Genomic DNA, 13,364 nt, shown 5'->3' on the forward strand with positions numbered 1-13,364 from the left:
TACTAAACTGAAACAGACAATTGGTCAACGTGTGATATATCAGGTGTTAAGTCAATTGAAACACTGTAATATTTTGCTTCTTTCATTTCATTAACTATAAAAGTTAGCACTGCTTGACCCATTAAAGCAATAAGTTCTTCACAAATAGTCGATGACAATTATGACACATTCCCCTGCCCTGCGTTTCCTTTTTTTACATCAATCATACTTTGTCACTACCTCTAAATTACCCATGTAATTACCATTTTCATGTGAACTAAACTTTTCTACATGACCTCGAAACGGCAAACCCCTTGCAGCCAAAAACTTAATAAGATCTACCACGCGCTTTAAAACTGATCTCCAAAAAATCACAATCGCTCTATGTAAATCAGATTTGCTGCTAAGTGGCATGGACTCTTCTCATGCATTTCAATGGCGCGTTTAGCATTCTTCCAATCATTGAACCCATGACATAAATCTGTTTGAGTAGATGAGAGAAGCTTACAAATAAAACAGTATATCTTTCCATTTATCCTTGGATACATTTGGATTTTTTGTTAGTTAGAGGATGTGTGAATAATGGAGATGAACAATAACGAATTCGATTTGAATTATCATATACCCGTTTTGACTTTTCAAAATTATCAGTTATGTTTTGACTTTTAGCACTTCCTTTCCTGATGAAGTACTCTTGCACATCTTTAGAAACACTTTTCCATAATTTTATATTGGCTTGATATGTGTCCTGATGTTCTTCGTTGGTTTGATTATTAATTTGCTTGACAGCAACCATAGCATTAGTATGTAACAAAGTATCTGTGTTGTTGTTTGCTTCTAAACAAGACTGCGATTTTACTAATGGAACTGCATTATCCATTATTCTTGAATTTGTGAAAAAAGTATCAAATTTGGTGGTCTTCTTTAATATATTTTCTTCTCTTTCACTTTTTTCTGAAGTTTTTTTTTCGCTTTGCAGCACCGTTTTTATAAGTCTGACTGAAACCAAACATTATTTTGCTACCTAAAATGTGCAATAAAAAGAAATACTAACTGAAACCAAATCCGTTAAATCTAATTTTATCTATGTTACATAAACGTACATCAAACGATGTTTCAAACAAATTTTTCATGTAAAACAAAACTCATTGTATGATAGTAATGTTTTACTTCAAAAAACTTTTGTAATTACCTAAATAAAATCTTACACAGTTCCTTTGAATGAATTTAACCACAAGAGAAAATGCTAACGCCAGATTATTTTTGTGTAAGTTAAAAATTATTTTTCCTTTTGCATTGTTTCCTTGAGAAGTGATAACCTTGTAAGGTAATAAATTTGTACAATTAGACAATATGGCTTTTGTTTTTGCAGATTGCAGAGAAATTGTATAAAGAAAACAGTATGTGTTCAGAAATTTTTTTCTTCTAAAAAATTAAATTTTGGGGCCTGAGGCCATCACCTCATTTGCCTCAATAATAATCCACTACCGCATGAAGCTAATCAGTTGTCAATAAAATATGCTTGAAATGTGTATAGCAAGCATAATAAAGTTGTCTTTCTTTCTTATTCATAAAGCAATATTTTTATTTACTCTGACATATAATTTCTTTTTAGATAGCGGAATTTTTCCAAGATTATGATCCTCTACGACATGGATCTATACCAATATCTCGCTTTCGAATGGGTTTAAGTGCTTCAGGTCAACAGTTTACTGAACAGGAAATAAATGCTCTTTTAAAGAAATACCAAGACATAAATATAAAGGAAAACATTCTTTGGCTACATTTTGTGAATGATGTGGAAAAAGGTTTTATCTTAATGATTAATATGCGACAACTTTTTGTACGTTAAAGTCTATATATATATACACACACACACACACACACACACACACACACACACACACACACACACACACACACACACACACACACACACACACACACATATATATATATATATATATATATATAATAAGTTTTTTTTATCTTTTTGTCAATTCACTTCACTTTTGAATGGTTCAATTTAGGGGTTCAACAAAATTAAAAAAAATTCTGTTCAACATAAAACAAGTAAAGTTAACTTTAATTAAAGCAATTTTACTTTTCATGCATATATTACAATTTATCTTACCTTATTATGAAAAAATGCTTCAAAAATAATTCAATCTTTTCATGATACATGTCATGAAGTACTAAAAACATGGAGCATTAAATTGTGAAAATTGCCTTGCATACTCCAAACGACTTTTTGTCTGTATAAATACTCTAAACAGACTTCTATAAAACATTTTTTGCTTTGTGTTTCAATACAAACAAAACTCAGGTTTTTAATGTAATTTTTCAATAACATCTAACACTTTGAATTTTTTTTCTATTGATTTTGCATTTGGTTTCTGTTTGTTCTAATTCTTTTTAGATGACTAAAATTGTCAAACGTTTAGCTTCTTATCAAAGACTGTATTTGTTAAAAAAAACAATAAACTCAATCTATCACTTAAAAATATTTGAACTTATTTATAAAAACTACTTATGAATTACTAAAAACACTTATCAAATTGTTTCATCTGCTTAAGATAATTTATTACTGCTCTATTTTTTAGGAACACAGAGGACTCTTTTTGTAAACAAGCTAATTAATTGTGCACACCTCATATACTCATATGTATAATCAATACTTAAAGTGCGCAAAATATTTTGGGATAGTGCTTTAAAAATAGTGCACTTTGGTGTGCACTGTTTTTATATATTTTGCATGTTTAAGTTTTAAAATGCCAAATCTGGAACTGTGCCAGCATGTAATGCATATTCAAAAAGAAACATGGAGTGTTATTGAAAAATGCATATTTAAAAAGAATTATGGAGTATTATGTATTCAATGAAGACTGGAGATTTACTTGATTACAAAGACTTGAGCTAACTACTCTAATAAGAATTGAATGTGTACTGGTTGCAGTACAAATGGCGGTGTTATTATTTTAAAAGTTTTTATATAAAATGATGTTTGAGTGTGTGACTTTGTATATGACTTCACATAATTAATCAGCTTTATGCTAAAATAGCTTGAAATAACTTAATATATATTAAAAGCATCTATTTCAATTATTTTCGATGATTTTATTAAAAAAGTTTTTTTTGTTTGATGACTATATGACTAAGGTTCTAATTTTTTTCCTTGAGATACAAATTTCAATATACCATAGACCATAGGGTTTTTTTTTTGTTTTTTTATTCACCTCCCCTAGGCCATGAAGGCCACTACAGATGAGGAGGTTACTTGTGGTTATAACCCTCTCCCAACTCTACAGCTCCAAAAAACGAACCTTGACAAACAAGGCCACTGTGCGGAGAAACAAGTTGAGTGTGGTACTACCAGGGATGTGGTGGGAATTGAACTTGAAACCTCTCGCTTATAAAGCAAGCGCTCTACCACTACACCACTACCGCAGGGTTACTTGATAACATTTCAATGGGCTACTCAACTTACTAAAACTACTTAACAAAAGTTAATTTTTTTACAGTTTGTTCAATACACGTTAATCGATGATCTATGATACATGTGAAAATATATTTTTTATTTATTTATATTTTTTTCATATTACTTTTTTATTTTTTAAAAATGCAAAAAATATTACAAGTAAGTAAGGGTTACATATGAACAGTGTTGAATAACATTAGATTTTAAAGAAACCAAAATCAGAATATTAGGAACAAATTTAAGTTTTAAAAAGTCAAAAACAGATTAACCTAAAATTAAATTAAATAGCATGTAAGTTCTAAATGTTGAGATATTTTTTAAAAACATTGAGATATCTTTAAAAAACATCCAAACCATTTAAATTAATTTTTAACTTTCTAATTAAATTTACTAAAATACATAAAAGACCATGCATAAATGTTAATTGTTACCATGACCATGCATAAATGTTAATTATTAAAAGGTTATAAAATCATAACTTTTAGAAAACAATTCACAATTCAGTTAATTCATATTTTTACTCAACACAATGAAAAAATTGTAAATTTCAAAATTTTGTATAAAAGTATCCAATCACATAATTACTAGGAAGGGCGTAGGAAGTAGGTAAAGTATTAGTTATTATGCTATACTATTTGATGAGATCGATAACTCTAAAATGTTGTAGATGCTTCACTGGTCATTCCCATCCATTCTAAATTTTCATTATCAATGTGACTGTTGCTCCATCATTCTGAAAGCTTACAACATTATCAGGATAAATTTTGTAGTCATATTTCAATGTAACATAATCATTGGCTTGCATCAGAAATTTTAGTAATTTGTAATTTGTTTCAACACTATCATGTGGTTTGTATTTATCATCAAAACTCTCTTCTTCACTTTTTAAGAGTCTAGACAACATACTTTCTTGTCATTTTGAGAAATATAAATGTTTCTTTATAAAATATTTTACATCACATAAATTTAATGTTTACCTTCACTATATGTAAGAATGTCAATCAGACTAGGTAGCTAGAACTATATTTGTGCCAAATCTAAAAAGATAAGTGCATATTAAACACAAACAACTGAATAACAAAAGCCTATTTGGATTAATGTTTCAAGTATATTCAATTAATTATTTTTTTAATTTTCAAAAGTTACTTACAAGGGGATAATTAGGGATAATTACTATGTTAATATCACTATACAGGGATAATTACTATGTTAATTTCAGATTTCAATCATATCTTACAAATATTGTTTTGTTGTTGGCTGACTAGCGCATTTTTTGCATATACAAATAAAAAAATCTGCATCAGAGTTTTCTATTCCTTTCACTATTTTGTCTCGATTACCATCTTTTCTTGAGTTTTATTTAATATCGTACTTTTACCCTGCTGTCTTTTTTAGTTATAATTTTTCCTGAATAATTTCTTAATTTTAATGTTTTTTATTTGTGCAAATAAAAAGAATTGGTGATAAGTATTCAATTTGCAATAAAAGTAATATTGGAAGCAAATGTATAAACCCCCACAAATTGTGTGCGTTGGTGACTGCTTATTAAAAGAACAAGTTTAAAAAAACAAACATTGTCAAAAAAAAAAGAATTTTTCATATCTGCAACGTTTATTATATCTTTTTATATATATGTAATGATAGTTATAATTATTTGTCATTTTCACAACCATAAAAACACACTCTAAAAAATAATAACTTTATTTTTCACTGTGTCTAGCGCATTGGTACTGTTGCTTTAATTTTTTTCTTAAAGTCATGGTAGTGATTTCTGATTGTTTGATTTTTTTTCTCTTTTATTTAAAGAATGCATGCCCAAACCAAAACCCTTAATCGATGTATGTGTGCTCCACTTTGCCTATCCCTAAATCAGTCGATTTATGTACACTTACTGTGCCTATCAACCACTAGTACTTGCCACTGTGCTTACTGTGTCACTGTGCCACTGTGCCTATCAACCACTCACTGTGCCTATCAACCAATAGTATTTGCAGCCGTGGCTTAAAATAAACAAATCAAACTTTACTACCGTAAAGCGCTACTGTTGCGCTAGACACAACGTTTATTTTTACAAAAAACAATTAATTTTTATCAATACTTTCGACTTGCATTTTTTTTGTGTCTACCATTATTATTTAATTCAATTAAAAAGTTAACTATAAAAAATCAACATATTTATATATACAACAAAATATTTTTTTAATATAAAATAAATGTCAATCTATATAATCTTTTTATTTTTATTTTTGACCACTTTAATTACATCTACAAATTTTGACAATTTTTTGATATATTATAAGGTTTTTTTATAATATATTTTTTGATATATTATAAAAAAAACAAAAATTTTATTGCCACTAATTTTGTTATCATTGTTATCAACACAAACATAATCTTCACAGATTTATGTTTGTGTTGACTCCACTACTTCTTTGATCAAATTTAAAAAAGTTTATCATATAATACACAATTAAAGGATATTTTTCTAAATAAATTAGAAAATTATATATCATTTTCTGTCTACAAAGCTACTTCTTTCCACTCATATATACTGTGGATTAACCACTTTTTTTATTTGTTTTTTTAATAAAATTTGAAAAATATAATTTTTTATATAAATTATATTATTTTATGAAAACTGAAAAAATAATCTTTTTAAATAAAGTTACAATAATATATTATAACTTAAAATAATATTTAAATTACAATAATATATAATAGTATAAATTACAATTTAAATTACAATTTTAAAATATTTTATTAAAGCTAAAAAAGTTTTACCATTTTTTTTTTGTTTCAAAATGTTACAGCGTCTTGCTTTCTTCAAAAAAAAACTTATGATGGACTTTTTACAAAAATTTTAGAGTTTTGATGTATTTATTTGAACTTTTACTTTAAAAAGTAATTTTTTAACAAAAGAAAAATTAATGATAAATAAAATTAAAATAAAACAGCAAAATCTTTCATGTCATAAAGTTTGTCGTTTTCAAGAATTATGTTATTGATACATATAAAGACATGTAACTTTTATATGACTTTTACATGTGACAATTTACATGTTTGCTTCAACTCTTGCTTTTATTGTCAACCAAATACTTGTTAGCAATTCTTTCTTTATTGCTCATTACAAAGCAGATTTTTTATCACAACTTGTTCATTATCTAGTCTATAACACCTCAAATAAACCACACTTGGTTTGTTATCAGTTTCTCTTATTTTTGTTCTCTTTTGTTTTCAATACATGTACCCAAAACATCACTTCTTTACTACCTACTCTTTAAAGTCTGCAAAATAATTTTATTACATTTAAATATTATACAGAATGCTTGCTTTTAAAGTCTTAAAAATAAATTAGAATCCTAGTCATAAGGGGTCATCCATAAATGATGTCAGTGTTTTTTCTCAATTTTTCGACTCCCCCTCCCCTCTTTGTCAAATTGTCAATTTTTGGTCAACCCTCTTTTATATATGATGTCAGTTTTTGTGTACTCCCCCCCCTAAAAAACAATAAAAATGCTTAAAAACCATTGACTTTTTTTCTGACTAAATTATACATTTATATAATAGCAGATCTCATCAAATTATATTATATAATAGTCGATATCTCATTAAATAATAAACTAAGCAAATAGTATTATATATCTTTAATATAATCTTCCCATGGGTTGTTGAAGTGATTACCGATTGAAACAATAGGTAGTGAATGCTCTCCGTGCTCTAAAAGGATATCGTATTCTTGAGGTACAATCAAATTCGTTGCATCAAAGTAGATATTGTACTTTTTACAGATACTATCAGCTAGGCTAGACTGAATTGATGGACAAAACGCATCATACGGCAAAATTGGAAATCCTTTGGCAGTACGAGGAAGAAGACTTTCAATGTTTGATGCGATGAGCATAAAGACGGATGATGGAAACAATTCTTTTGCTCCTTCTGAGACATCTACTGCTTTGAGCTTGTCTCTCGTTTGGTTGACAGGGACAGGTGGCGGAAGAAATCTTGCTCTAATTAGAGTAGAGTAAGAACTTCTAATAGTCCGACAACAAGAACGATTTTCACATTTCACAATTTGAATAAAATATTGACTTGTAAGAAGATGATAGGAAATCCAACATTGATCTTGTAATAAAAGGCTCCTTGACTCTAGCTCTGATTTGTCTGGATCAATATACTTTGAAATGGTTGGATAACCGTCAATTTATAGGTCAGACCAAATATCAGCTAAAGCCTGTCCAGCAAAACCAAAGTTTTTTTTTTCTAAATTTTTATCTATTGTCCTGCCTGATCTAAAAAGGTATGTTGGTTATTATAGGTTAAAAATGATATTATTATTTTTACAAATTATTATTTGTCAAGGTAATTACCTTGAAAATCAAAATGAGTTCCGTAATGTTCGTGCGAAAGAATCACCCCAGAAAATTCTTTACTTAGAGGTGCCATTCGTTGCTCAGCTCTGTTGAATGCACTGCGGCCTGGAGCGTTTGTCATGTTGAAAAGAATGTCAAGGTTATTTTTCAAGAAACGGTGAATCCCCATTTCAATTACTTTCTGGTATCTGGGATTTTTGTCGGATCCTCCATCGACGCTAAACACAACGATAGGCTTAACCATATTAGTTTGAGGATTTCTGGTAATAGAGTTGGATTTTATGATATCCAAGAGCCGCTGAAAGTCTAATCCATGAGCAAAGGCGGTCGAGGATGTGTGTTTTCCTGATCGAAAAGCAATGTAGGTAGGTTTAGAATAAGTAACAGCATCTGTTTTTCCGAGACCATCTTTTTTGATCGAAATTCCAGCGTATACAAATGGTATAAGCATGTGTTTAGCAGCCACGACCCAGTCGTGGTCCGGGAGAGTTACCCGGTACTCCAAATGCATCAACAACAGCGCCTGTTTTTTGGCTGCTGTGATTCCAATTGACACTCTAGTCTTGTCGTCTTGGCTAATGAAACACACTTCATCTGGCCCTAAAAGTGCAAGTACAAATTAAGATATCATTACCCAAAGAACCTCTGACCGACGTCTTTCATCAACAGATGAACCATGAGAGCAATATCCATAATCGCCTTCAAAAGAAGAAGTTGATCTACTTCTAATGACGGTTGACCAAGTTTCTTTCTGATTTTTAGTTTTTCTTTGACTTCTGGATGCTCCAAGCAGATTTCCTCCATTCTAGCTTTTTTCAGTTCTCTAGTTTTCTTTTGTTGAGCTTGATCATACTTTTTTGGGGGCAGTTATTTACATAGATGAGCTAGTTTCTTCTTTTTCTTTTTCAAATCATCCTCTCCAGCTTTAGCAATGAATCCACTTCTCTTTCTAGTCTTCAGTCCAGCAACTTTACAATTTAAAGCTGCAATCTCAGTATTTAGTCGATCTTGAGCCACTTTTCTTGCATTTTTTTGATTTTTTGTGGTCAACAAACTCAAAGTTGATGCACTTTGTTAATCATCAATAACAGATCGCTCATTGGTGGGCTCAACAAACTGTGAGGAATTCTTATCAAATTCAAGTGGAGTATATGTGGGGGCAGACTGCTTTGGAGTATTGGCCCAAAATGATAATTGCTGAACTTCATTGCCTTTTCATTAAATAAATTGATTAAATACATTACTCTTGATTAAATTGATTAAATACATTACTCAAGGTCCTTATGCTCCAGTTTCTCTTCTTTTAATGAATTCCATATACTATGGACTTCTTTCTGGATATAAGCTTCTTTTTATTAATCGGGATGAGCATTTCCATACAAGACCATCAATAAGTTAAGTAATGCGGTTTTATCCATATTCTAATATTGATTTGTTAGTATTGTTTACATCACAATCAAAATAATGATTTTGCTCATCGAGTTTCTTCAACCCACTAGGGAGAAATTAGCATTTCGAATTTTCAATAGACTTTATGTGATTGCATTGCATCACGTTTTACAATCAACTAGAGAGCAATTAGAGTTTTGTATTTGAAATAACGACAATTTAATTTCAAAAAGTGACAAGTTTATCAGTTTGCTTTTATGAGTTTACTTTGAACCACATTTTATAATCCGCTAGGGAGCGAATAACGGTTGCAAATTTTATATACAAAGAGTTAATATTTCTAACATAATTTGATTCGCAGTCAAATGGTAATATATTAATAAAACTGTAGTAATTTTTATTTTACGTTAGTAGTTGTTATATATTTAATGTCTCTGGAAAACTTATTATATTAATTTATAATATTATATTATAAATAATTTAATAAAATATAATATCAAATTCCCTGCATTTAATATTAATTTCCCCACAAATAAAACATCATTTTTATACCATTTAATAGGTGTAAATACCGTTAAAATCTGCTCATTAAAACTAAAAAAATAATTTAAATTGACATCATTTTGGCCTCAAAACCCCCCTCCCCATTGTCAGTTGGTGTCAAACTTTCCAGCACTCCATCCCCCCGTCCTAAGTCCCACCATCCTACTCCGTCCCCCGTCCCCCGTCCTATATTTACTGACATCATTTATGGATGACCCCTAAGGTCATTATTTGGTTATGTTTTATGAATCTTGAATCAGTGAATCAAATCTTCACCTTTTTAAAAATAATTTTTTAGGTTTTTATTTAGTGCAATAAATTACATTAATTAATATTTTACCTATAGTTTTTAATCAAAAAAGCTTTGAAAAAAGCCCCACAATTAAGTTGGTATCTTCAGAAGATATTTTGATATCAAAAGCTTCTTCTAACTGGGAATCTCAATCTGATGAAACAAAAAATGCTTTTGATAATGTAATACAAAGTATGAAAGAAAAGATAGACCAAAGAAGAACTTTGACCAAACCTTTTTTTCAAGATTTTGACAAGTTTGTTTTTCTTATTATTAATTTATATTTCGCTATTTTATTTTATAATTGTAAAAATAGGATTTTTATGACCAACAAGTTATGAAGTAGTGGTAATGATTTTGTTGATGATAGCATAATACCTAATATTATTATTAGTGAAATTGTATTTATTTGTAATAACCAAATTAAAAATTATTGATGATGACTATGATGATGCCAGCATAATTTAGGTAACATTTTTTCTATTTTTAGGCATCATCGTGGTTATGTAACAAAATCTCAGTTTTGTCAATGTATGACATATCTAAATTTAAGTTTTAATGAAGAGGACATAGATATAGTTTACAAAAGGTTTAGTGATGCAGCCGGATTCAACTACATAAAATTCTTAGATGAACTGCAACCAGCTGAAAAATATGAACACATATACTTAAAGCGAATTAATGATTTAAAAATTTTAGACAAAGCCAAGGTTTTTATTTTAAAACTTTTAGTTGTGTTAGTTGTATCTTTATTTATTTCAAAAATACTCTTTGATTATTTATGTCTTTTTACAAAGCTATTAAATTTTCATTTGAGTAAAATAGTTTTTTCTAAATATGTTGAACATACAACATTTTTATGTAACAAATATGTTTAGTATAGTTGGGTTTTAGAGTCAATATATTTAACATAATTGTGTTTTAGAGACAGTAATGTTTCATATTCAACATGTTAATAGACAACGCAAAATCTTTTGATAATTCATCATTGTTGGAGGATTGATCTCCAAAGTTTATATTTTGGGAACTACTTATTACCAATAAATGTTTACTATATGTATACCCCCTCTTCTTCCTTTATTATAGATCAATACATAACCTCTCTAAATAAATTTTAAAAAAGATAAAATCTAATATTTATGCAGAGCTTATGCAGATCTGTAAGCTCAGAAGCTGCAACTAAAAATATTCATATTAACAAAACACACATCCATTCTAGTTAGGCAAAAAAAATCACCAAATTTTTCATTGTTGAAGTGTTGGTTCTTCACAAAATAAAATTACAATAGTATGGAGATTATGATAAAGATTCTTCATTAATAAAAAAATACTCCAATACAAATATATATAAATGAACTTAATATAACAAACTCCAATGTAAAAAGCTCCAAAAAGAAACATATACAAAATCCAATGTGATAAACCCTAACTCAAAAAATACGTATATGAACTCTAAAAATTCTTAAACAACAACCAGTATTCTCGTTTATTTTCTTCTGCCTTCACAGTCTTTTTGCTTGCATTCAGACACCGGATATATATATATATATGTAGATATATATATATATATATATATATATATATATATATATAGTATATATGTTACTGTTATCTGCAGTACCAGGAATTAGCTAAATGCTAATGTTTATAATATATTTTAATATTGCAACTCTGAGTTTCATGTGTTATTACAATCATCAGGCAAGTAGTAAAAGTTTAATTTTGCTACGATTTGTTTAGTGGACGTTTACTGTTTATATTTGTATTTTAGATCGTTACAGGAAATTGATTAGTAGTTAGGTTAATAATATTATTAATTTGTTTTTAGTTGGCTAATAATTGTGAAATAGTTATATGTTTAATGTTGTTTAAATTATTTTTTATGTGTTAATGTGTATTATTTGTGTATTAAAAAATAATAAAATAAAAATAAGAAAATTAAAATTAAAATTGATATAAAATATACATAATATTATGAAATATATTACAAAAGCTGTGTATGTGAGTAATTTATTAGTTAGCCTAGAGATATATGGAGCAGATTAGTATAGTTATTTTTATTTATAGTTGTTAGTCAGGTTTGTAGCGAGCTTTGTAATTTTTTAATAAGAATTTATTTTTGTGGCAGCACTTAGATATAATTTCGGTTCTCTTATTTAACAGTTATTATGTAAGCACAACTAGAAGTTCTGAGGCAGGGGGGCTATTTTGAATTTTCTGAAGAATTACAGAGTTCAAAGTGTAAACTCTGTAAAATTATTCTCAAAACACCTGGCTCAACAACAACAGCTCTTACAAGGTACTTAAAAACAAAACACAAAACTGAAATTCTTAAATGCAATAACTCTGCACCCGAAGCTGCAGCAAACATTCCTACTGCCAAAATAATGCGAACTGAAAGTTTTTTTCAAGGATGATTATCAGCTATTGATAGAATCAGCTTTTACGCCATTGCTAAAAGTGAAACTTTGTGATCAGCATTTTGTGCTTAGGGATACCAAATCTTTCAAAGTCCTCAAACTGTTCGTGATCTTGTCATTAAATACTTAAGGTTAGTCAAGAAACAAGTTATAAGTTCTTTGGAAATAAAACTTGAAGATAAGCATAAACTTAGTTTTACATTTGATGAGTAAAAAAAAGAAGGTATATGATAGATTTAAGTTCACGTATCTTCTTTTTTTTACTTCAGTAAAAAAAAAGAAATTATATGAGCTCAAATCTACATCATAATAAAGGATTTCAATTGCTTGAAATGTTAAGAATCCAAGTTTCAATGTCAGCAATAAAAGCCATTAAATTGATCAGTCATAAGCTTAATTCATTTGATTTGAATTTGGACAAAGACATTGTAGCTTCTGTTACTGATGGAGCTAGCTTAATGAAAAAAATTGGTCATAACACAAAACCTGGACATCAAATGTGTCACAACCACACTATTCATCTATGTGTAATTGATGTGCTCTTTACAAAAAACAAATTTGATGCATATGGCTCTGATAATAACCCTGTTGATAGTGATATGGAAGCTGTAGATTATGATCAAGGTTACAGTGATGATGAAGATAGTTCTGAAGTTGGTGATGATATTCAAACTGTTTATGCAGTTAGTGAAGATTCTATTCTATTATTAAAACTTGAATATCAAGGAACTTATGGCAAAAAATTAACTGTGGCAAAAATAAGAAAATTGATTAAAAAATATCATAGATCACCAGTGATCAATGGTGATAAACTTCATCCAAATATAATTGAAAAATTTAGAAAAGAAAAAGCTTTGATTTTGGATTCAAGGACAAGATGGTGCAGTACTATT

The 13,364-nt window shown here is 28.7% G+C and overlaps 1 protein-coding gene across 1 annotated transcript in view; it reads left to right on the forward strand.

Annotated features, from left to right (window-relative positions):
* The window catches only part of LOC100202524 (uncharacterized), a 63,252-nt gene that overhangs the window by 29,914 nt on the left and 19,974 nt on the right, over positions 1-13,364 (forward strand). Inside the window, exons 14-16 of the mRNA XM_065796413.1 lie at positions 1,595-1,787; positions 10,106-10,307; positions 10,542-10,761. Coding sequence (XP_065652485.1) covers positions 1,595-1,787; positions 10,106-10,307; positions 10,542-10,761 — 615 coding nt within the window. The remainder of the gene's footprint in view (positions 1-1,594; positions 1,788-10,105; positions 10,308-10,541; positions 10,762-13,364) is intronic.

The sequence above is a fragment of the Hydra vulgaris genome, chromosome 04, assembly GCF_038396675.1.
Source record: "Hydra vulgaris chromosome 04, alternate assembly HydraT2T_AEP".
Taxonomy (NCBI): Eukaryota; Metazoa; Cnidaria; class Hydrozoa; order Anthoathecata; family Hydridae; genus Hydra; species Hydra vulgaris.